General features: G+C 54.0%; 5 protein-coding genes across 5 annotated transcripts; 1 reads left to right on the forward strand and 4 right to left on the reverse strand.

The window, feature by feature from the left end:
• Positions 1-1,940: 1,940 nt before the first annotated feature.
• N0V96_000047 (uncharacterized protein) lies at positions 1,941-3,451 on the forward strand (the record flags this gene model as incomplete). The annotated part of the gene is made up of 5 exons (XM_053191808.2): positions 1,941-2,189; positions 2,256-2,332; positions 2,413-2,442; positions 2,512-2,988; positions 3,061-3,451. 5 exons carry the CDS (start codon positions 1,941-1,943, stop codon positions 3,449-3,451), a joined length of 1,224 nt encoding a protein of 407 aa, XP_053050892.1.
• A 465-nt stretch (positions 3,452-3,916) lies between these two features.
• On the reverse strand, positions 3,917-6,649 carry N0V96_000048 (uncharacterized protein; the record flags this gene model as incomplete). Its single annotated transcript, XM_053191807.2, has 1 exon — positions 3,917-6,649. The coding sequence occupies one exon, from the start codon at positions 6,647-6,649 to the stop codon at positions 3,917-3,919; it is 2,733 nt and encodes a 910-aa protein (XP_053050891.2).
• An 85-nt stretch (positions 6,650-6,734) lies between these two features.
• N0V96_000049 (uncharacterized protein) lies at positions 6,735-7,139 on the reverse strand (the record flags this gene model as incomplete). Its single annotated transcript, XM_065755807.1, has 1 exon — positions 6,735-7,139. The coding sequence occupies one exon, from the start codon at positions 7,137-7,139 to the stop codon at positions 6,735-6,737; it is 405 nt and encodes a 134-aa protein (XP_065615047.1).
• Positions 7,140-13,667: 6,528 nt separating this feature from the next.
• On the reverse strand, positions 13,668-15,827 carry PRX1 (peroxiredoxin 1; the record flags this gene model as incomplete). The annotated part of the gene is made up of 2 exons (XM_065755808.1): positions 13,668-14,331; positions 15,796-15,827. The coding sequence occupies 2 exons, from the start codon at positions 15,825-15,827 to the stop codon at positions 13,668-13,670; spliced, it is 696 nt and encodes a 231-aa protein (XP_065615048.1).
• A 3,110-nt stretch (positions 15,828-18,937) lies between these two features.
• On the reverse strand, positions 18,938-21,124 carry FAT1 (long-chain fatty acid transporter fat1; the record flags this gene model as incomplete). Its single annotated transcript, XM_065755809.1, has 3 exons — positions 18,938-20,071; positions 20,122-20,738; positions 21,118-21,124. 3 exons carry the CDS (start codon positions 21,122-21,124, stop codon positions 18,938-18,940), a joined length of 1,758 nt encoding a protein of 585 aa, XP_065615049.1.
• Between the last annotated feature and the right edge of the window lie 1,045 nt (positions 21,125-22,169).

A 22,169-nucleotide genomic window follows, 5' to 3' on the forward strand; every position in this document is an offset into this window, starting at 1 on the left:
TTCTCTATCCTACCTACGAAGAAGCTTGGGATGACGTGAACTAGGACTTGCAGCAGTCTCCGTTTTTGAGGAGCAGATCACCTATACAGTCTTGGTACATCATCATACCCTGAGGCACAGCAGGATATTCCTATGATCTTGTGCGAAAAACACGGATGGCTATGATGTTATGGGACTGGATTATGGTTCGCGTTACTATTGACGCATATTCCACGCCTAGACCATATGGAAGCCTTGGTTCGTTCCTAGTAATAGGGATTCGACTTTGGTCGAATTCTGCCCACGCAGCCTTTGGTAGGAGCATCGACTTGCCGGTGGCAAACTGACAGAGGAAGCCGGCTGGGCCACCAATAGCTTGAGCACGGTCCATTTAGTAGGCCTCTCCAAATGCGCGGGGCAGACCAGCGGATGAATAGTGCCTGTGCTAAAGATGATCCTACCAGCCGCCAAATCGGTTAGGTTCCCCTTCTGTCAGCTGTATCCAATAATGATTTGCGGCCGCACTTCTTCAACTTCCTATCTGTACCTGGTTGCATGTGCCCGTGTGCCTGGTAAGGAAGCCAGCAGGGTGGCTTACACCAGGTTCGGGGCACCATAGGAGAGGCTTCCTTCGCTCCCAAGTTCTAGCAGCTGGCCCTCAAAGAAAACGCAATACTCCACGGCGCATCACTGTAGTTCCGTGTGGGCGGCTCCTAAGGTGTTTTAGCCGTATTGGTGGTAGCTGATTGTGCTGGTGTGGTGGGTTCTAGACCTGGTGCCTTTGTTGTCGGATGTGGAAAAGCCATTGATAAGACACCACATAGGCAGGGGCAAAAGACTCGTGGCTGCAGCTGTCAGCTTGGCTGAATGGAGAAATAAAAGATGAAAATTATCCCTCCAGATCTGCAACGGAAAGCCAAGCCGACAAAAGTAAGTCAGTGTCAGTCAGTGTCAAAGAGAAGGGTTAGGTCAAGTTAGGGAAAACAAGCATTCAAAATCCCGTTCAGCTCCATTCGTTCCTACCATTCCACGGGCAGACGGCAGTTCTGCAAGGCGAAACCTGGGCAGATAAAACCGATAAGGCGAGACCCCTGCTCACACTGACGGGAGGTGCTCACACCTTTCTTCCTGCACTCCAACCTTGGGCTTACTTCACTACTCCAATTATTAACCTACCGTACCTTGCCTTCTGTGCTTTCTTTACCTCCACGTTCGTTCCTACCTCACCACCATTGAACCCCGACTTCCCTTGTCAGCATCTTCGCCTTAGATCGCTGGGAGGAAGAAAGGGACTTTGGTCACCAATAGTTGTCTGCTGACAACCGATTTCTCCTCCCGATCACAACTTCCGACAAGTCAACGTCGCAACCGTCTTGCAATCTTACATCGCTTCTCATTCACATTACCTTATTTCTCAACAGTCACACACACTCTCTCTCTCTCCTTGAATACCCCGATAAGCACTCAGACTGTGAGAGACTCATAAGGGTAAGCAGGACTTTCCTCACCTGTCACACGTGTGACCTGCCTTGCACACAAACAATAGCCCCTCTTCCACTTCTCTTTACCTTTCTACATCCAAATCAACCTAACTTCACTTCTGATGCCTCACAAAAGTCATAAGGTACTTACCAGTCAGTGGGCTCACAAGGATTAACAGCCAATTCGCAGCTTAGTCCTGAACTACCAACCAGGAAATAAACACTTTCGCCTACTACACTTCCCTAACACTTTCCCAACTCAGGATCGCAGGATCGAAAGATCGCAAGGAAAGATCGCAGTACCAAAAAGATCGCAGGACCAAAGATCGCAAGACCAAAAGATTTCAGAAGTACAGGATCGCAAGGCCACAAGATCGCAAGATATCAGACCGGTTTACTACTACCATCATCCACATAATGGATTCTGACACATCCAACTTCACCCACTCAGTCCCAACTGGACACGGGACATCCATCGGCATGAACGATAATATCCTCATGGCATGGCCAACCACCTCAGTGATGGGAGCTTTCATTGTGGCTTGGCTCATCTTGTGTGCCTCTGTGCGCTTCAGACGCATCAACGGCCTGCAGAAACGCATGGGCTACACTGACCGTGCTTCTCTTGCCGGCATGAGCAACACCGATGCCCAGCTCATTCTCAAGCACCTCATCGAGTATGAGTTTCCCAAGTTCTACCTACTTTCGCTCCAGTTTGCCATCTTCAAGGTATGTCCACCCTGTTAGCTCTTTGCGCCTATGATGTAGTATATGGCTGCTGACTCCAAAGTACAGACCTATGGCTTTGAGACCGTATCCAAGCTCATTGTTGCCACCAAGAATTTGGCCGACCCTGAGAACGCACAAAAGAGGTGAGACCCATGAGAAGCAGGGCTTATTGTGCATATTCAGCTTCAAGACTTGGCCAAGGTAGCTAACCCAAATCTTCCAGATATGAGGACACGACCATCATCTTTGGCGAGTACGTTGAAACACTTTCATTGCTTTCCTCCTCATACCCTCAACCCCAAAGCTGACAACATCCTGCCAGATTCTCCATGAACCCCCCAACCTCGGACCGCGCTCTCAAGGCCATCTCCCGCATGAACTTCCTCCACAGCAGCTACAAAGCCCGCAACCAAATTTCCAATGCCGACTTCCTGTACACCCTCGCTGTCTGCGTCACAGAGCCCATCCACTTCATGCGCTTCTACGAATGGCGTGACCTCACCGACATGGAGGTCTGCGCCATCGGCACCCACTGGAAGGCCATTGGCGATGCCATGGACATCCAGTATAAGGGATATCTCACTCAGGACTCGTGGGCCGACGGCATCGAATTCGTCAACGACATCACTGCCTGGGCCAAGCGTTACGAGATCGAGGCTATGAAGCCTGCGGGCACCAACATCCGCGCGGGCGCCCAGCTGACACGCATGCTCCTCTGGCACGTTCCGGGTTTTGCTAAGCCTTTCGCGAAAGAGGTGTTGACCGTTCTCATGGGAGAACGCGTTCGCGATACCTTCTGGTGAGTGTTCTTGCCGGCTGTTCCTCCGCTATTACTCCCGGTGGAAGGTCACTAACGTGTGTGTCATCACAGCTTCCCGGAACCCGGCATCGTCGCATCTTTCACAGCCTACGCCGCCCTCGTTGCCCGCCGCTTCTTCGTCCGCTACTTCATGCTCCCCCGCTTCTCCCCCGTCGTCTTCTTCTCCGACCCCGACCCCAAGACCGGCCGCATCCTGCACCACGACTACCTCGTTCACCCGTACTACATCCCCGCCACCTTCTGGAACCGCTGGGGCCCCGTCGCTCTGGTCACCCGTCTCCTCGGGGGCACCGTCCCTGGCTCGGAGAAGATGATGCCGAACGGCTTCCTCGTCGAGGACATTGGTCCCAAGGAGAAGATGGGCAAGGGTTCTACCGAGTTGGCTGAGGGGGTCGAGATGCTCCGCTGCCGTGGCCGCGGTGCTTGCCCCTTTTCGGGATGAGTTGATGGTATATAACTGTGAGAGATGAGAGTGATGGAAAACAACAGGGTCCACAAGAGGGAGATATACAAGCATGAAGTATTGCAATGTCGATGCTTCCGAGAAGGAGGCTCACGAACAGGCGTTTCGGTTTCTTCCTTGCATTCATTGCATGGACGGGGGTTAGATAGATCCCTTAGGATTCGGGCTAACTGGCAACCCATACGGAGTTTCGCCGTTAGGTAGCCTCGTAATCCCAGGGCATAATACATCCTCTTTTGATTGAGTACTGAGACGGTACAATTTCTTCACCTTGTATGATTTGTTTTTCACCTCATTGCCGTCACACAATCTCGACTGATATTTTTCTTCGCCTGGGGGAATCTGCTGCATTTGGCCATGCTATCATAAATTCATTACCTCCACGCCCCATGCTCCTCCTCCCTTTCATCTCTCCAAATGTCTCTTCTTTTTGATTTACCCTCTTCACGGCCCAGCGATCCCGAGGCCAACACGGCCTTGCCCACCGCCGCCGCCGCCGCCATAAGGTCCCACGCCAGCGCTCATACTTCCACCCGAGTTCGTCCCCGTGCGCTCACGCATTCTCCTACCCTCCATGAGACCTCGCAGTCCTCGCTTCTGCAGGCCGATAACGGAGCTGAGCTCGCCTCCCCAGACCTCGCGCATACCACCGCGCTCCGAGTCGCCAATCTCGGAGCTCCATTCAGACCCGCTAACGCTCGTTGTGGCGCTGAGTTCGTCGCTGGACGGCCGGCCGGAGGACATTGCGGTGTTGATACGCAGCGCCGCGGTGCGCGAAGAAAGTCCGTCTGCGCCGGTGCTGCCGTTCTGGGATTCTTCCGAAGGGAACAGCGGAGAGCCCATAGCGTCCAAGGGTACGAAGAAGTTGGGGTTGAGAGAGCCGTCGATGCCGCGGCCACCGCCGGCGGCCATGGCGGTCGCGTTGAAGACGGCGGCTGCGTTTCTCGAGTCCAAGAGGGCGTGTAGGCGCTCGACTACTGCCTCGAGAAGCCCGTCAACCCGGTATGGGCGGGCGATTTGCAAAAGTGAGCACAGGATGGGAGGTGTGCACAATGGCGATGACGGAGGCGGCAGTGAAGACGTGTAGAGGAAGTGCAGGAGGGCCTGTACCGTGAGATAGGTATGAGGAAGGTACAAGCATCGAGGTCGCGAGTTCGGTGGCAGAGACCTCGGGGTCGGGGCCGAGTTGACTGTGGCGGGGTCGACACCGCCGGCCGAGCCCGGTAGGGAGAACGAGGCTGCTGAGGCACTGGTCGGAGCTGTACTCGGGGCCTTCGCCGATGAACCGGATGAGAGTACAGTGCTGGCCATGGACGTCGAGCTTTCGGCTGTATTACGGGATGGGGTGATTGTAAGAGCGGAATTTCTGATGGGGTTGTTGACTCCAGATCGAAGAGTCATGGCATCACTACCATCCTGAGTTGCCGTCCCTTCTCGCAACAGCTGCACAAAGTAGGGTCCCCATCGCCGTGCCACCATTCTAGAATTGATGGGTATCCGCTCCCCGTGTAAGCAAAGGATATCCATGTCGGAAAGCTCCCGCATCGCTAGTGCCTTTTCACCAAGCTCCTCAGCTGCCCTAGAGTGGGAACGCCCTCCGGCCGTAGTTCCTGCTTTTCTAGCCAAACTTAATCCCGGGCTGGTGTAAGGACTACTGGCTGATACGAAGCCAGACATGGGCGTCGTCTTTCTCGGGTTGTCGTAGAATCCAAAAGCTTCCAGCTCGACCATGCAAACATTGGAAAAGTTGATACGTCGATGGTTATAGTCGTCGACGAGACTTCGTTTCCGATTGCCGAGAATCACAAAAGTGTTCCTCCGATTCCAAAGCACACCGCGGTTCCAGCTGCCCTGGCTGAAGACAGCACCGCCCGCATCGATTCGCGACCAGGTCAATGTCTTGAGGTCAAGAGCCCACAAGGCATATTCCTGCTTCGAAGACGTGAGGTATGTGCCGCTGACGACAAAGTAGGTATCGATGACGCCGCCATTCGGAAACCGCAGCCCCGGGGGCGAGTAAGAGCCTGACATAGGTTTCTCCGTCAAAGTGCCGTCTGAAGATCGGATTTGTAGTTCGAGCTTGACGTCCAAGAAGTTATAGTTGGAGTAGATAAGCATTGAGGATCCAGGCTCCCGAGCTTCTTGGCTGATGCCGCCTTCCCGTTGGTATCCATTGACGCTTGACTTCCCGATTCGTGCCGTAACAGAGGGGGGTAAAGGAGCGACGACACTTCTGTATGCGCCGCAGCTCTTGTCGAGAGGTTCGATAGCGGTCCATTTGAGGCTGCGAAGGTTGAAAACACTAATTTGCTCAATGTAGTGGTTTGCGCCATCCTGGCCGCCAACCACCACCATTTCGGCACCGCCGGTTCCATCAATGTTGATTCCTATTCTCCCTTCGTTGGGGTTGCCGGATGATGGATTGTGCTGCAATGCCGACAGTGGCGCCTTGTGCGAGGCGAACGATGCTGACGAAGGCAGTATGCAAGCGCAATGAGCGTAACGTCCTTGCGGGGGATCTTGTGTTGGAATGTAGGTCCACTTTCGGGTGGGAACGTCGTAGATGTAAATGTCCGACATGACGGTTACTTCTGGCTGCTGATCTGGGCCCGCGTTGGCTTGGTTTGGCGTGGGAGACATGCCTCCATAGCATACCAGCTTAGTGTCTCCTAACGGGCACATGGAGTGGAAGTATCGAGGCGGTGGTATATCGCCCGTGGTTTCCAGCTTCGACCAATGCCTGCGGATCAGATCCAACTCGTACAGATCAGATGTCAGGGGAGCCGGGCGACTCCGCGACAGGATTCTTCCTCCAAATACATAAAGCTTATCCCCTAGTATAGTTGTTGTAGCTCCGACAAGCGGATGCGGTTCCCTGCCTGTTGTCCTATGCACATTGCACATGAGGCCGGATAGATGCGCCGAGGACGAGGACGCAGTGGGTGTGCCAACCGCCGAAGCGGGCGTTCTTTGTTGGTTGGAAGATGGAGAAGGGCCTGCTGACAAGGGGCCGTTGCTCCGCGGAGTCAAGTTCGGTGGTTCCCTATTATTATTATCGTCGGCTCCATCTTGTCTCGAAGAGCTTGCTAAGCTACTCTGGCTGCTGGCCATGTCGGCGTTGTATCCTGATCCGCCGCTGTACATCTGAGCTCGTTCTGCTGAGGCGCTTGAGTCCATCGTACTGGTTCGACTGTACATATCATCGGCCGGAGCTTCCTCGATGGCACCGAGACCCCCCAAATTGTAATGTGCAGGAGGTGCTTCAGGCCCTGTAGGAGAAGGAAACGACGCTGGCGGTTCGGGTAGTGGTTTGGCGAGGCTGCTCTGTAGGCTCAGACTCCTCCCATGCTGAAGCTGGGCCGGGCGATTCTTGGACGAGTTTGGAACGGGTGTCGGTGTCGAAGAGGTGGGGGGAGAGGGCGACGAGGTCAAGCTTGGCGAGACGCTGTGCAGGCCCAAGCGAGAAAGTGACGGCTGTCTTGTGAGCCTCGATTCGCCGTCTCGACTTGGAGCGAACTTTTTGAAGCCGCGATACACGCCCGAGAGGATGTCCGAGGTCGTTTTGGTTGTAGGAGGAGATCTGTCCTGCTCTGTCTCCCGAATCGGAAAAGCGCGAGAGATCGCCCTGCGCGGAAGACTGGTTCGAGGTTAGTCCCGGGCCAGACATTGCGACACAATCAGCCCCCAGGCTGTGGATACAGCCTGGAGAGCGATGCGCAACAGAAACAGTCTCGGCGGGTTGAGAAAAAGAAAAGCGCTCAGAGGCTCAAAAAGGAGGTTGAGTGGTTTTCATGTAGGGCGGGATTTAGGAACCGAGTCGGTCAAGCAAGGTGGGCTCGAGAGTAGAGAGGTATTCGGCAGAAACTGCTGCTTCTGCGCCAGATTGCCAAGGTCTGATTCGACGCTGGTGCCACAAGATTTGGAACAGGCCAGAGCAACCGCAGAGAAGTAGAGAAGAAGAGTGATCGTGGTAAAGAGCGGTGGGATGGGGAAGTGTAGAGGGTGGCCGGCTCGTTCTTGGGGTTCGAGGTGAAGAAGTGAGGGCACACCGAGACACGACAATGCTAGAGCCAGAAGAAAGCCCAAGAAGCGAAAACCAAAGGTAAGAAAGGGAAAATGCAAAAAAAAAAAAAAAAAAACTAAGTAGATGATGAAGCGAACAGAAACCCCAGCTCAAGCAATCCCAACCCAGGTTCGCTTGTTCATCCGGCTTTGCTAGGCCCCTGGTAACTTATGACGGGTAGGCTCCGGTTGAGTATCTGTCTGGCTTTCACTCTGTGCGTGTTGTGCGTCTGTGTCTCCGGGGTGGATTCCTGGGCTAGACCGGGCTCGGCTGGGATTGGGACTGGGCTGGGCTGAGGGAGCGAGGCCTTGTCTGCTCCGTTCTTTTGTGCGTGTTTCCCTCTCACTTTCTCTCTCTCTCTTGTCCGTTATTTCTCCCCACAGTTGACAGGAAGCGGCGCACAAGAGATAGAGTGGGATGTGGGCTAGGGTGTGGAGGACAAATGGGCACAGGATGTGGATGGGGATCATGGATGGGAGAGGAGGGGAGGGGGGGAGTGGGAGTGGACGAGAAGGGCAACGAGCTTGAAGTTTATGGAGTACGAAGTACGAACGGTACGCACCTAGGATCAGGGGAGGCGCAGGGACTCCAAGAAGTCGATCGGGTCAAAAGTCAATGGAGTTAAGTTAAGTCGAGTTGAGTCGAGTTGGAAGCGAGGCGAAGTCTTGGGGGTTTAGATTCAAGCGAGGGTGCTCGGCAGGCAGAGAAAAGGATCAACGTCGAAGAACGAGAACGACGACGGAGACAGCGACCGGCGACAGCGAGGGCGACGGGGATAGCGGTCTCGAGGCGACTCAGGTGCGGTGAGCAGCAAGAATTGAGGGCCGTTCTTTGGTACGGTAGGGTATCCGTACGCGGTACAGACGACAGAGAGCGCTGTATCTGTACTCGGTAGAGTCGCAACAAGCAAGGTATCCGTATGGGTACGTGTGTTGTACGGTCACGACGGTTGTACGGTGTACCCAGCAGCAAGTCAGTGCCGTATGGAAAAGACCTGGCGCGTGAAGCAAAGTGGAAAGGGTGACGGGACCGAAAAAAAAGGGATCCGCGTAAGTATGGAGTCGAAGTCCGACGATGAGGAGTATTCCAAGAGGGACTAGGACCAGTAGTAGGGGCGGCGGCAACGGCCGGAGGACCACCAGCAAGGTTGCAATCGTTAATTTCCAGATGCCTGCTCTTTTGGGCGAAGAAACTGTCGATGTAGGGACAAGCGTGTGCTGTAGGCGTCTTGGTTTTCACTTGTGCTTTTGGCACTGGGAAGAGTCGACGAGGTTATGGGAGGGGGGGCGTTCGTTTGGTTTTGGACGCACAGACTGACTTTGGATAGACGGACCGGGCAGAGGGTTGAAAAGCAGCTTGAGCTCCGAGGCAGACGCGAGGGAAGAAGTGGGCTGAACGGCGGGTCGAACCTGTGAGGGCGAAGTATCTTGAAGGTACTGCAAGTTCCGTAGACCGATTCGAGCTTTGGGAAGATGGAGGTGTGAAAGACCGCAGCAGGAGAATGTGACTGTGACTGCGACTACTGCTGATGCTGCTGCTGCTGGTGATGCCGATGCGTAGGCTGGCGGGGGAATATGCGAGATGTATTCGTACAGACTGAGAGTAGGTATCCGTAGTGTGGGAGGTGCAGCTTGCAGAAAGAGTCAATGTGCTCGAGTGGAGGTGGGAGCAACGAGATATGGATATGATGAATTGTCCGTCCCTCTGGAGTCTGTCTGGCCTGACTTGTATTCGTAGGCTAGTCGAGAAGAGTGGGAGTGAGCGAAAAAGAGAGAGAGAAAGAGAGAGAGCGCGCGCCAGGCGATGCGAGATGCGAAACGAAACGAAGCAGAGACAAGGCGACGAGTGGAAGCAGGTATTCGTGGTTGTACCGCAGTACCCGTACTCCGTAGTGCCGTGGTGAACGGCAATGTTTCAACGTGAGTGTCGTGGGTGTGCAGCGCAGTGCAGTGCCCTCCAATTCTTAGGTGCCCTGTATCCGTACCTAGGTATTCGTACGTAGGTGACTGCGCAGGCACGGCAGGGCAGACACTTGGTGTAGACACTGGCTTCACTAATAGTGGACGGCGTAGCGCGCTCGCTTTACGGCTGGGCGGTCTGAGAGAATGGGGCTCGTGATGGGGATTTGGCGTGATTGGGATTGGTTTGGGAGAGTGGAAAGGGGGAAGACGTGAGGGGAAAAGGGGAGGGAAGAAAGAGACTCGAGAGTGTGAATGTGACTCGGGGAACGTCTGGGCAAGCTGCAAGTGGGCACAAAGGGGGTGGGAAAGGGAAAGAATGGAAGAGAACAAATGGTTGGGAGGAGAACCTGAGAAGGGGGAGACAGGGAGCCGATTATTGCCGGGTGTGGAATAGTCTCATCTGGGTGAGCCTGGAGTCGAACCTTTTTGTCATGTTCCATTGGCTACCTACCTTAAGGCTTAATGACAATGTTCATCAACAGGCCAATCGTGTATTTAAATGTCGCAGTGTTTCTGTTTCGTTTGCCTGGCTTTTCACTCCATGAGCCTGAGCCTGAGCCTGAGAAAACACAGAAATAATAACCAAGGAAAGGGGCGAGTCGGATGTAGGTAGGTATCAAGTGAGTAGGTATCAAGTGAACTTGTACAAAGGTACCTACGAAAAAATAAATCAATAAAAAATCGAGAAAAAAAGGAGTGAAGGAACAGCTGCTCCTTGCCGAATTCCACGCCGCTGGTCAGCCCAGGCGCTGGGATATGAGAATGTGTACTCCGTACGGAGTACGCAGTAATAAAGCACACCTTGCCTTACTTGGCAAATCTATCCTTAATAAACTTAACATCATCGTATTTTCAGACCTTGCCCTTATTTTCCTTAGACCGCATGCTATCTCTCACCCGTGACCATACTACGTATAGCATACAACGGCCTCCTGCCCTGTGCTCAAGTTTAGCTCAGAAGCGAACTCATCTCATAACGTCTAGTCGTTCATCAGCGAGTGAATGGATGAGTGAGAGAGGGAGGTCATGTCAAATTCAGTCCTACCTTTCAATCTCACTCTCACTCTCACTCTCACTCTCACTCTTACCCTCACTCTCACTCTTACTCTTACTCTCGCTCTCAGATGCCAGAAGGAGCGAAGGGATGGACGGCTCTGCTGGTAAATTGACAAACACTTACGCACTGACCCCCCTTTTCCAGGGACCTTCCAGATGTACCTTGCCTTATGTAAACATAAAGCCCCAGATGTACCGACCAGGGCCCCAGAGTCCAGTTCCTAAGTTCCCACCGCACACATCCGCGTCCATACATTCCAGCTTCAGTCTTAACGACTTCAACCCCCAGCAACCACCCCTCCCAACTTCCAAAGGACCCAAACTCCCGCCGGCCCCTATCGCGGGAGCAAACGGGGAAATGTACGAGACGAAAAGAAGCCGCCTCAACTACCTGCTCCTTGCGAATACCCAATGCCTACCAAACACAGTTTGACCGCAGTCGTGTCTTCTCGTCTCTGCCGATCTTGATATCTGAATTCCAGTGCCCTCTCTCGCGTTGGCGTACTGCCCTTACGTTGTACGACGTTAGGGGCCCGCCTCAACTGCGCGCCGGTCCTCTTGTCCCGCAGGTCGGGCCACGCACCATCAATCGGAATCCTGCGGCAGCGGCAGGAGAAGCAGGAGGGGAAGAAACATCAGACGATCGAGCTGCACGAGGACCCTTTTTCCCGGTCTTTGTGTGTGCCTATAGTACATACTAGGTAGCTACTACGGAGTAGGCGCAGGCATACTATATCTTGCAGAAACGCTGCACATGCAGCCACAGAACGTGTGCCAGCTTCCAACATCCCACATTACCACGCTACGGATACACTACACCAACCCACTCTTGCGAAACGGAGGGGAAAGTGTCACCAAGGGAATTGCGACTTGTAGTCTAATTCGAACGCGTACAGGTTCAACAGATGCAGATACTGGTCTGGAATGAAAGCATAGACCGCGTTGATTGTATGTTTACGCTCGGAATACCCTATGATACACAGAGACTTGAGGAGATACCAGAGGATACGGATACCAGGCGAGCAGTAATCGCCATGGGAGGCTGGTCCCTGTCCTGGTCCTTGTCGTCACCGCTCCTCTGGGCCTGTCATCCACGCTGTCTGTCTGCTGTGCCGCGCTCGGTTTTTTCTCCCCCGTCTCTGGCCTTCTTACAGATACAATTTACGCTGGCTGCTCTCGATGCTCTGACCCTTGAACAATTTTCCGGGCCACCTCCATCCATCCCAGCCAGCTGACGACTGAGGACGAAATTGTCCCCATTGACGATGAAGAGCAGGAGGCTGGAGACTGGAGCCTGGAGCTTAGCTTCCGCGGCGAGTCCATGGCATAGGGACACAGATGGCAGAAGACCTATTGCACCACAACGGTGACACTGACAGCTCCAGCAACAAGTCCCCTTGCGTCTTGTGTCTTGCCCCTCGTCGGAAACAAACATCGCCTGGCCTGTCATGTCTCAGGCGAGCAATCCCGGGATAGGCACCCTGCCGACCCGACGATGGCCCTGAAAGTTTGGGAACACTGATGACTGGACAGGCGACCGCGGATCGCGGACGACGGCGCACCCTCACGGCTCACACACCTGGGCCACGGCACCCGCTACGAATTACAAAGACGTGGGAAAACGTGGGAACCTGGCCACTTGTCATTTTAGGTGGATGCGGATGTTTCAACATTCCCCGGCTGTCCCCTGGTTCTCGAATTGTTCCAGCCTCGTTTTTGTGCAAAGATTGGGCCTCTGCCTCGTGTCGCGCCAGGATTGTGCCTGTCTGGGTCACTCGAACCAAGAAAGCCACCTGCTCCGTTGCATCTCGACCAACGCCCCGAATGTGTCTTAGCCAGGCAGCCGGTTCACTCTAGCTGAGAAGCGCTACTGCTACTCCAAGATGGTCGGGTTAGTATAAGGCGGGCGTCTCCTTTTCGTGTAATGGCCGAATTTAGCGCCCCTCTACGGAGCAGATTTCCGAGAAGTGTACCGACCGTTTCCTCCGGTCTGGCCCGCGTCTGTTCGGCCGAGTCATGGGATGACGGGCGAGAGTGGCCGCTTCGCCTGTGGCTAGCTAACTAAAGGGTCAAAGAGCTGGAGCTTGGAAGGGCCCCGCGAGGCAGGCCGGTCGTCAATGTGGAACGAGCCCCTGGAAGCTCATCAGCGGTGCCTCCGTGCCGGACCGCCGATCAGTCATTCACGGGTCCATGTGCTATATACCGGTGTCATCTCCAGACAGACAAACGGTGGTACGGAAACGCGCCTCCACCTCCATGTGCATGTCGGGCTCGGCTTCGCTTACCACGTCCTTACATTTTGGGGCTTGACATGACGGACAAGTGCGACGATGGGCGTGTCTAAACCTCATTTCGTCTGCCCTTCACGTCTCGGCCCAACGCCTCGTTTGAGCTACATATCTACGGGGCTTCCCCTCTCTGAAGCAAGGCAGGCCATGAAGAAGATGCCACGAGCGCAACTTGCTACAATACTGCAATCAAACAGGCTCGATGCTGCCTTCTCCGCATCTACTCTTGGCATGATGGAATGGAGGAACGGAGTGATGGCTGCGACGACTGAGCATGTGGCTCCCGTTTCCAAAGTGTACGGCGGTATGCCTAACGAGTGAGGCCTCGCGCGGTCATGAAGCCGCGAGCTTGCTCACAATGGATGCTCGAAATTCTATAAATCTAACTACCCGAGCACAACTTTGGTCAAGAATGAGGCTAGCTTGTGGTAGCTATCTGAGTATCACGTTGCGAGGAGAGGCAGAGTTTGGACATTTCTCATTATTTCATACGTTCTATATAAAAGGTAGTCAGAGCGAAGACGCTGCTACTTGCTCAGGTCACGCCTCTTGAGGCTGATCAAAGCGTCATGTTGCCAGTCGCAGCGCCACGCCGGGTATTCAGATGGAGAGTGCGTGTATGCACGTCTCTAGGTTGGAAGGAGTTGATGCTCCTATTCTGTGTTTCATAGCATCGACCCTTTTTGCTTTTTCAACATTCCGGGATCTCGTCCGCTCGTCGTGCTTAGACTCTCAGGTACTGGAGAACCGAGGAGCGAGCACCAAGACCCGTCATCCAACATACCGTCCCCAAACCAAGTTCCACTCGTGGCCACTGGCGCCTGTACTTAGGCGACGGTGGCCTTCTCCTTGGGTAAAGGGGTGAAGCGCAGGTAGGGCTTGACGATGCGGACCTCGGGGAAGAGCTCCTTGGCCTGCTCGGTCTTGATGGAGGGGTGAACGATGACGTCGTCGCCGGGGACCCAGTTGATGGGGGTGGTAATCTTGTGCTTGTCGCCGGTCTGGAGGGAGTCGACGATGCGGAGGACCTCGGCGGAGTTGCGGCCGGTGGAGGCCGGGTAGGAGAGGATGGTGCGGATGGTCTTCTTAGGGTCGATGATGAAGACGGAGCGGATGGTGAAGGCGATGCCCTTCTCGTCGACGTTGGTGGTGTCCTGGTAGTCGAGCATGTCGTAGAGGAGGGCGACCTTGCGCTCCTTATCGGCGATGATGGGAAAGGCGACCTTGGAGCCGGTGACCTCGTCAATGTCCTTGATCCAGCCCTCGTGGGAGCCGAGGGTGTTTGCGGAGAGGCCGATGAGCTTGACGCCGCGCTTGGAGAAGTCAGGCTCGAGCTTGGCGAAGGCGCCGAGCTCGGTGGTGCAGACGGGGGTGTAGTCCTCCGGGTGGGAGAAGAGGACGACCCAGCTGTCGCCGATAAAGTCGTGGAAGTCGATGGGGCCGTTGGTGGTGTCGGCCTTGAAGTTGGGGGCGACGGTGCCGAGGCGGAGGCTGTTTAGGTACGATGTTAGCATTGGTATACGGTGAAGAGGCGAGCGTCGTCGTCGGCCGCGGCGGGGTATCACGGCGCGCGGGGTTGAGTTTCTGAGAGGCGGGTAGGTTGACAACTTACGGAGCGGGGCGCTGGTCAGCCATTGTGTCTGTCTTCTTTGTAGAGTATGAGAAGATGGGTGTGTGTGAAGGGGTATATGGTATGGAAGAACAAAGAGCGAAAAGAAATGAGGAAGGGGAAGGCTGCGGCAGATGGTGTGGGAGTCGAGGTGTAATATATAGCTCGAAGCCGCGCCCCAAACACAGTCCAGAGCAACGTACAAAGCCCGGCCGTTTTCGTACCTCTGTACCTTTTCCTCAGCTTCCCGCAGCTTCCCGTTCTCCAAGGTACCTCCAGTTCGTCCCCTCCTTGCTCTTTCTTCAACTCACCTTTGCCCGGTCCTGACTAGATTGCTTGAAGGCCTGTTTCCCTATTTCTCGGCCTTTGGCTTTTTTTTACCTCGAAGTTGCCCATTTCTCTATTGTTCGTTTGGTCTTGCAGTCTTTCCCTGTTCCCAGTTTGACGATATGGTCGCCGACGTGCCAAGCTCATGCAACTTACGCACTCCAGCTCGAGTACAACACTCAGCATATGCCCAATGAACCGTCACATCACCAAGCATTGGCATTGGCAACCCGTAGAAAGCCACAGAATCCCCTGGGTGACGGGCATCCTCTCTACCAAAGAGATGATTTGTCTTTGTACCCTACCCGTGTCTCTCTCCCCCAAACTGGCACGTTGTTCCCTCAACGACGAGCGGCAAGCTCCTCCAACTTTTGCCCCGCGTTGGAGGGGCTGTATATTTTCACTTTTGCAGAGGTCACTTTTACCCCTTCAAGTCCGAAATCGGCTAGACCCGATGGCGTGCTCGATTACATCATCCTTGGCTCAAGGCACATCATGAGAAATCAACCTTCTAACTGCAGTGAGGAAGACGCCTACTGGGCCCCTTTTGGGAGAACCTCTACGGCGCTATCTGCAGAGACTAACCAGCTAAGAGGTGCTCCAGCCTCTTGGGAATAAGGTAGTGTGTTACTGTGTGTACGGAGTATTGTTTCTTATCTGGGAGCTCAAGGGTGCGGTCCACTTTGCCCGGCACCTCTCGTCACCTCCCGTCTTGTTGTGTGATGTCGTAGATATTCTTCAGCAATGTTTGAAGCCCGAGATATATACAAATGTAGTCCAAATATAGCCATCTACTTTTCATTGAGTTTTGAGATACGTATAGGATCTCATGCAGAAAAACGTCTAACGGCGATCAATGGTGCAATCCAGTCGATAACCTCCAACTCACTGACCCCCACTGCTTGGTCACCACATCATCCACGCCGCACATCGAACCATTACAAAAGAAGAATCCTAGAAAGGTGCCACGGCATCAAAGGTATAGTGGTGCTCCGTACACCAAAGCTTACCCATCTTACCATCCAACCCCCGGTAGCTCCTCGCACGCCATCGCCGACAACCGATGCCCCTCCCGTCCCACGGTTCCACTCACATCGCCGACCTCCTCCGTTCCCGCGCCGACTGCCGGCTGCCGATCCCCGGGCTCAAAAAGGTAATCCATCCTGGAGCATCGTGGAGGTAATCAACCTGTTCTTTATACTCTCAGTGTGTCGTGTTAATTCGGTTGAGTATCCCTTCGGCACGCCCTGGATTGCAAATGTGTCGTCTTCCCTTGGTATGCTTGGCTTCCCTACGGAGTTGTGTCGATGGCTACATCAGGGGCATTGGCATTCATACTTTGCCCGAGGCCGGACTTTTACCTCCTCTACCATCTATCAAGGAATCATGGTTCAACTTTCCTGTCCACAAGCCAGGGCAGATTGGTGTTGTCTGGCAAAGGACGGAGAATCTACAAGGCTACCCAAAACGCATTTCATTTCCCGAACCCATCATTGTCGAGACAAGTGTCGCAACGATGAGGAGGAAATTTTTTCCCATGGCCAATGTCCATTAATAATGCTTCGTTGGCATGCTGGCTAGGTAGTTTACGATAACACTGCTTTCCAGTGAAAGTAGAAGCGCAATTTGACGGGCATCCATCATCTCGGTAAAATGCTGCGCCACTCGGTAGGATCATCAGTGTTCTCACGCGCCTCGACATTTGGTTTGCTTTGGACAATACTACAGCAGAGACATAGAAGCTCTACGGCTGAGTCGTGAGCTGGAAATTTAAAGGTCGAATTGACGGGGGTCCGTGGCAAAATGCTGCTGCCTTGCGCAGACGGAGTTGACCTCCGTAAGAATGCCATTCTCCCATAATCTTTACCCAGGATCCGACGCCTTTCTACGTTATTGAACCTCACAAAGACGACAATATACTATTCCAAGAAGAAATAGAAGAAAAAGGACCTAGCTTGAGGGGGGAATCTACATCAACATCGGCATCAATATCAACAGGGGTACTCTTTCACTGGTGATTGGAAAACACGAGCCTCCAGAACCCCAAATCTCGTACTAGTGAGACTCAAACAAAAAAACCATGGACCCAAACTACACAAGAGCCGAAACCAGAACCTTCCACCTCCCAGACGGCCGCACCCTAAGCTTTGCAGTCTTTGGCGCCGGCGCAGAGACGTTCAACAACAACACCACCACCCCGTCGTCACCCACGCAGCAAGGACATTCTTGTCCGACGGCCGTGTTGTTCTATTTTCATGGCTTCCCCAGCAGCCACGAAGAAGCAGCAATCTTCCACCGGGCCGCACGCCGCCACGCCGTCCAACTCATCGCCCTCGATCGACCAGGCCACGCCGGCTCCAGTTTCCAGTCCAACAGGCGCATCGTAGACTGGCCTGCCGACGTCCTCGCCTTTGCAGACTACTTTGCGATTCCCCGGTTCGGAGTCCTAGGTCTATCGGGGGGCGCACCGTATGTTTTTGCATGCTGGAAAGCCATCCCGCGCGAGAGGCTCATGGCAGCCGGGGTTTGTTCGGGGTTATACCCGCCTGAGCTGGGGTACGCCGGCATGCTCCTTCAGGGGCGGGTGATGTTGACCGTAGCACCGTGGATCGCGCCGGTCGTGGCGTGGGGTATGGATATGTCGCTGGGCAGGGCGGCGAGAGATGAGGCGCGACCAGAGAGGTTTGAGGGGATTGTGCTGGAGGATCTGAAGACGAGGCCGGGCGTCGATCGGGATGTGTTGGATGGGGATATTGGCGGGGTCCGGTCTGCTATGCTTGCTAGTGTGCGGGATGCTGTGGTGCCTGGGGGGTGGGGACCGGCCTGCGATGTCAAGTTGGCGGGGAGTTATTGGGGGTTCGAGATTGGGGAGCTGGAGGTTGGGAATGGGGGAATGGTTTGGTGGCATGGGGGAGGATGTGAATGTGCCGGTTGGTCTTGCGGAACGGGCGGCGGAGTGTGTGCCTGGGGCGGAGTTGAGGTCGGTGGAAGGGAGGGGCATGTTAGCCTTGTGGTACGCAAGGCGGACGAGGTTATATCGACTCTTTCGGGCATGCTGAGGAAGGCAAGTTGAGGGTTAGAGGTGTGGGACATATCACAGGAAGTTTAGTATGTGGTATTGATTTTATTACTGATGATCATGGACTATTTCTGCTGTAGCCGTGCTTCTTCCCTACTGGCCTCAAGAAGCCTTCGAGACTGTGTGAGGATCGAAGCTCTGGTACCTCCGGTGACATCCCATTTTGCTGAATTGCATTCATCGGGGGTGGGCTAGCCGGGGGAGTAGGGGGATCGGTGTTGGGCGAAGGAGGATCATTGTTCTTGCTGTCCGTCACTTTGACGTCCGTGTTGATCGTCATGTTCATTTTGGGTCTTGTGGATGGTGAAGACTGAGGCATCTTGTCTTGTATTGCTTTGTTATGAGGTGTGTGTAAGATATGGAAGAAGATCGAGGTAAGCTGTTCTAAAATGTTGTATCGTGGCGAGGTAGATGTATGTTGTTGAGGAGGATCGAGATATGTCAGTGTGTTGGAGCTGTCTGTGATGATGTAGAAGAGAATAGCTTTGATGGATCGAAACATCTCGAGTCTATATACATTCCAATGTCTCATTCGTGAATCATCTGCCGAGGATCACACGAAGTAGTGAAGCTGACTGAAGTGGGATTGAAATACAGTGAATAACGATTCCTTGGTGCGCTGTCACTGTCGTCAACAAAGATAATCTACAACCGATCTTGGTTGATCGGATGACTGAACAGGTATGATAGCATACTTTGTACTTGCCTTTGCCAGACAGAAATCAATACATGGAAGGTAGCTTGGGCACTCTTCGAGTTGACTCCGCATTGCCTTTCTTTATCTCAAGTAATGAAGATGTTAACGGACGGCGCAGCTAGCCGAAACTCGCCATCCCATCACAGCTAGAAGATTATATGACCTTGCCGAGGGATAGGCTGCGCTTGTTCTTTAGCGATATTAAAGCAAGGTGAATTACGTAAACCTCACTGTCGAATGGTATGGAAACATCAGTTTTCATGGGAAATGGTCAAGCTTGTATGAGGTGTTAAGTATAATGTGCCAATTAGCTATGTTCTGAGCGAATGAAGTAAGGTAAGAAGTGGTATCTCGCTTGCGGTAAAACAGTCCCAAGAATAGAAATCTACAGCTTCACCCGTCCACCGTTGAGTTCATCCCAATCCCGCCCCGAGAAAGGCTCGTAGGTGTTGTTCTTCAACCAATACACTTCGCCCGCGGCGTCCGTGCCGCCCGGCCTGACACCCTGGGACCGGAGACCGTGCTTCTGCTGCTTGTTTGTACCCGTCGTCTGCATAGCCTCGGGAGGCATGACTCGCAGGAAAATGGGCAAAGCATACTTGGGTAGTGACTGCTTCACGTGCTGCGCGATACTCCTGAGCACCTCCTCGGATGGTTGGCCTTGAAGAACGACGGCAGCGCACCCTGCGCGTCCGTCGTGGTTGGGTAGCTCAACGCCGTAGACATTGGCCTCTTGGACCAGTGGGTGTGAGCCAACGGCCTCGCCAACCTCTTGTGTCGACACGTTTTCACTCTTCCAGCGGAATGTATCGCCAATTCGGTCGGTGAAGTAGAGCCTTCCTTCGCTGTCCCAGCGGACCACGTCGCCTGTCCTGAACCAGGCATCTCCCTTCTTGAAGACGTTCCGCAAGACCTTTGCCTTTGTTGCGTCTGGATTGCCGTAGTAACCCTGGAAGCGGCGGTTGAGGTCGTCGGGCGAGAGTCTGAACATGAGCTCTCCTGGCTCGCCAGCCTTGGCAGGCCTGCACAGACCCGTCTTCCTGTCCCTCCAAGGCTCCTCGTTATTCTCGTCCATCTCAGCGAGGGCAACGTCGAGGCCCATGACGAGGCTGTATAGGGTACCGTTCCGTCCAACAGCACCCTTGGCAAAGTCGTTCCGGCTCAGGTTCCAGGTTCCAAATGACCCTTCGGTAGCGGCGTAGAATTCGGCAATGGTGTCGATGCCGAACCTCTCTTTGAACCTGTTCCACACGTCCGGTCGCAGGCCATTGCCGAAAGCTACCCGCACATTGTGCTTCTTGTCGAGACTTTCGCCGGTGACGGGGTCGACTTGTGGGGCAGCTGCAAGCAAATATCTGCAGGTCTCGCCGACGTACTGGATGATGGTGGCCTTGGACGAGCGAACCTCTTCCCAGAAAACCTTGGTCGAGAACTTCCTTCCTATGCAAATCGTGCCACCCGCCTCGAGGGTGTTACCGAATCCTAGCAAAGCCGCGGAGCTGTGATACAACGGCATAGACTAGGTTCCTATTAGTTCAAGCTACACAGTGGATTAAGAGGTTAACCTACAGTGTAGAAGACGTCATTGGGAGAGTTGCTGGTGAGTCTTGATGTGAAAACACCACCAACGATGCATTTCGCCCAGGACACAATAGCGGGTTTCGGCATGCCTGTTGTTCCTGATGTGTAGATCAGAATCGCCAGATTCTGGTACTGGCTCTCGGAACGATCAGAGTCGGGAGCACGCCTGGGCTTGACGGCGTCGATTTCTCTGTGCAAGCCCTCATCGAGCACCACGAACTGCACGGTGCTCAGCTCACTTCTCACATCTTCAGTAACATTGGCGGCAACGTTGGGGTCAATCAGCATAAGCTTCGTCTTTGCGGCCTTAGCGCAGTGCGCTAGCGGTTTGCCAGTCAAATTGTAGTTGATAAAGGCTGGCTTTGCGCCGATGGACCACAGGCCGAGCCACAAGAAAACAAAGACATCAGAGTTCTGGAAGTTGATGGCGACAATGTCCTTGGGCTTGACGCCGTGGCGTTCCCTCAACCAGGTGCCATATTTCAGGACCTGCTCGTACGTCTCGCGGTAGGTGTATGTTTTGCCCTCGAAGATGATGAAGGTACGATTGGCAGACGATTTATTCTGTGCCGCTTGTTCGAGAATGTAAAACTGGTTCAACCGGTCTGTTCGCTCACGCCATAGAGCCGAAAGGGTTGCGGGTAGCGCACAGGAAAGCAGTTTTCTGTCGTACCACAAAGAAATGCGAGCGTTGATGTACGAATAAGCTGCGGCTGCAGCCGGCAGAGCGAGTGCGAGCGGGACTAAACGGTGAGGAAACGAAACAAGTCAGCGCGATCGGCCCCAATGATGTTTTGTGCAGATGGCTGTGCCGAGGCAGGCTGATGTAATGCGCGATTGCGGCGCATTGCGTGGGTGCCAGAGGTCGGTCTCCTTTGCGGTGGTTTTATTTTCTTGGCGGGGGTCTTGAGCAGGGCCAAATAGTCATGACGACAGAGTGGGAGCCGTAGAGGAAAATTTGGAAGTTCAGGAGAGCTCACTTACCAGGCATTTTTACTTTGGCCGGGTGGCCAGTAATTGGATCCGGCTAGAGGTAATTCGTTCCACAGGTTGACTGCTGTGTTGGTGTTCGAAGAGAGATGAAAAAGCCGACTGGCAGGGAGGCGAAGATTGGCCGAATGTCTTGATTGTGCGCCTGGTTGTTGGTTCGGTGTGTGAGACTTGGAGTGAGTGGTGCTGTCTGAAGCTGTAGCTGGTGAAGAGAGCTTTAAGGTCGTGCTCGTATATGCTGGAAGTTCTCGCCAAGTAGAAGTAACTTGGGGGAAAGGCAACGTAGTTGAGACTTTACTGACAAGAAAAATAGGCCAATTGCGCGAGGGTGTGGGTGAGGATAGGTATTTGTAACGGCCTGTCGAGGCTGTCACAAGATAAGAAAGGGTTTAAAAAGTAGAAAGCCTGTGTTGCAGTCGGCATTGGGATGTGTCGTCCCTGGTTTGAGGGACCCATACGGGGGGGAAAAGATGGGATAAAACCACCTGTCGGTCCTATCATGCACAACACGACACGACACGACACAACACGACGCAGCAGCACCTTTTGCACCCCCCTCCGATTCTCGCCAAACAGTATCCGTACTCGGTGCGGTACTTCCAGAGGAGCAGTGACCTCAACAGTCGGCTGTTGGTATGTGGGAGCCCATGTATGGAGTACCTCTTTGACTAGGAGCAACTTGGCGACCAGATGGGCGGGACAATGGAGAATATCCTTCTATGGGCCCCTAGACCAGGGTTGGGGTGGCGGAGAAAGCTCTTGATCAACGATGAATCGATGATGGACAGGGTACTGGCATGACATTCCTTCTCAACAGCCGAGGAATATGATCAGCTACGACTGTCACGTTGGCGCTTGTGTTGGCACTGGTGCTTGCTCGTGGTGCAGCTGCACGCGCTTGTGGAACTGGATGGTTGACTTTGGCCTCGGTGTAAGTCGACGGTGGCAGCTCTACTGCGTAATGCTAGCTATGCTTTGCTTTCCGTGTGCTTGGCCCGTCGCAGGCAATGGCTGGGTTGTGGAGATGGATCCAAGGACGGCATTGC

This window comes from Colletotrichum fioriniae (assembly GCF_027942845.1).
Source record: "Colletotrichum fioriniae strain IMI 355084 chromosome Unknown scaffold_1, whole genome shotgun sequence".
Classification (NCBI taxonomy): Eukaryota; Fungi; Ascomycota; class Sordariomycetes; order Glomerellales; family Glomerellaceae; genus Colletotrichum; species Colletotrichum fioriniae.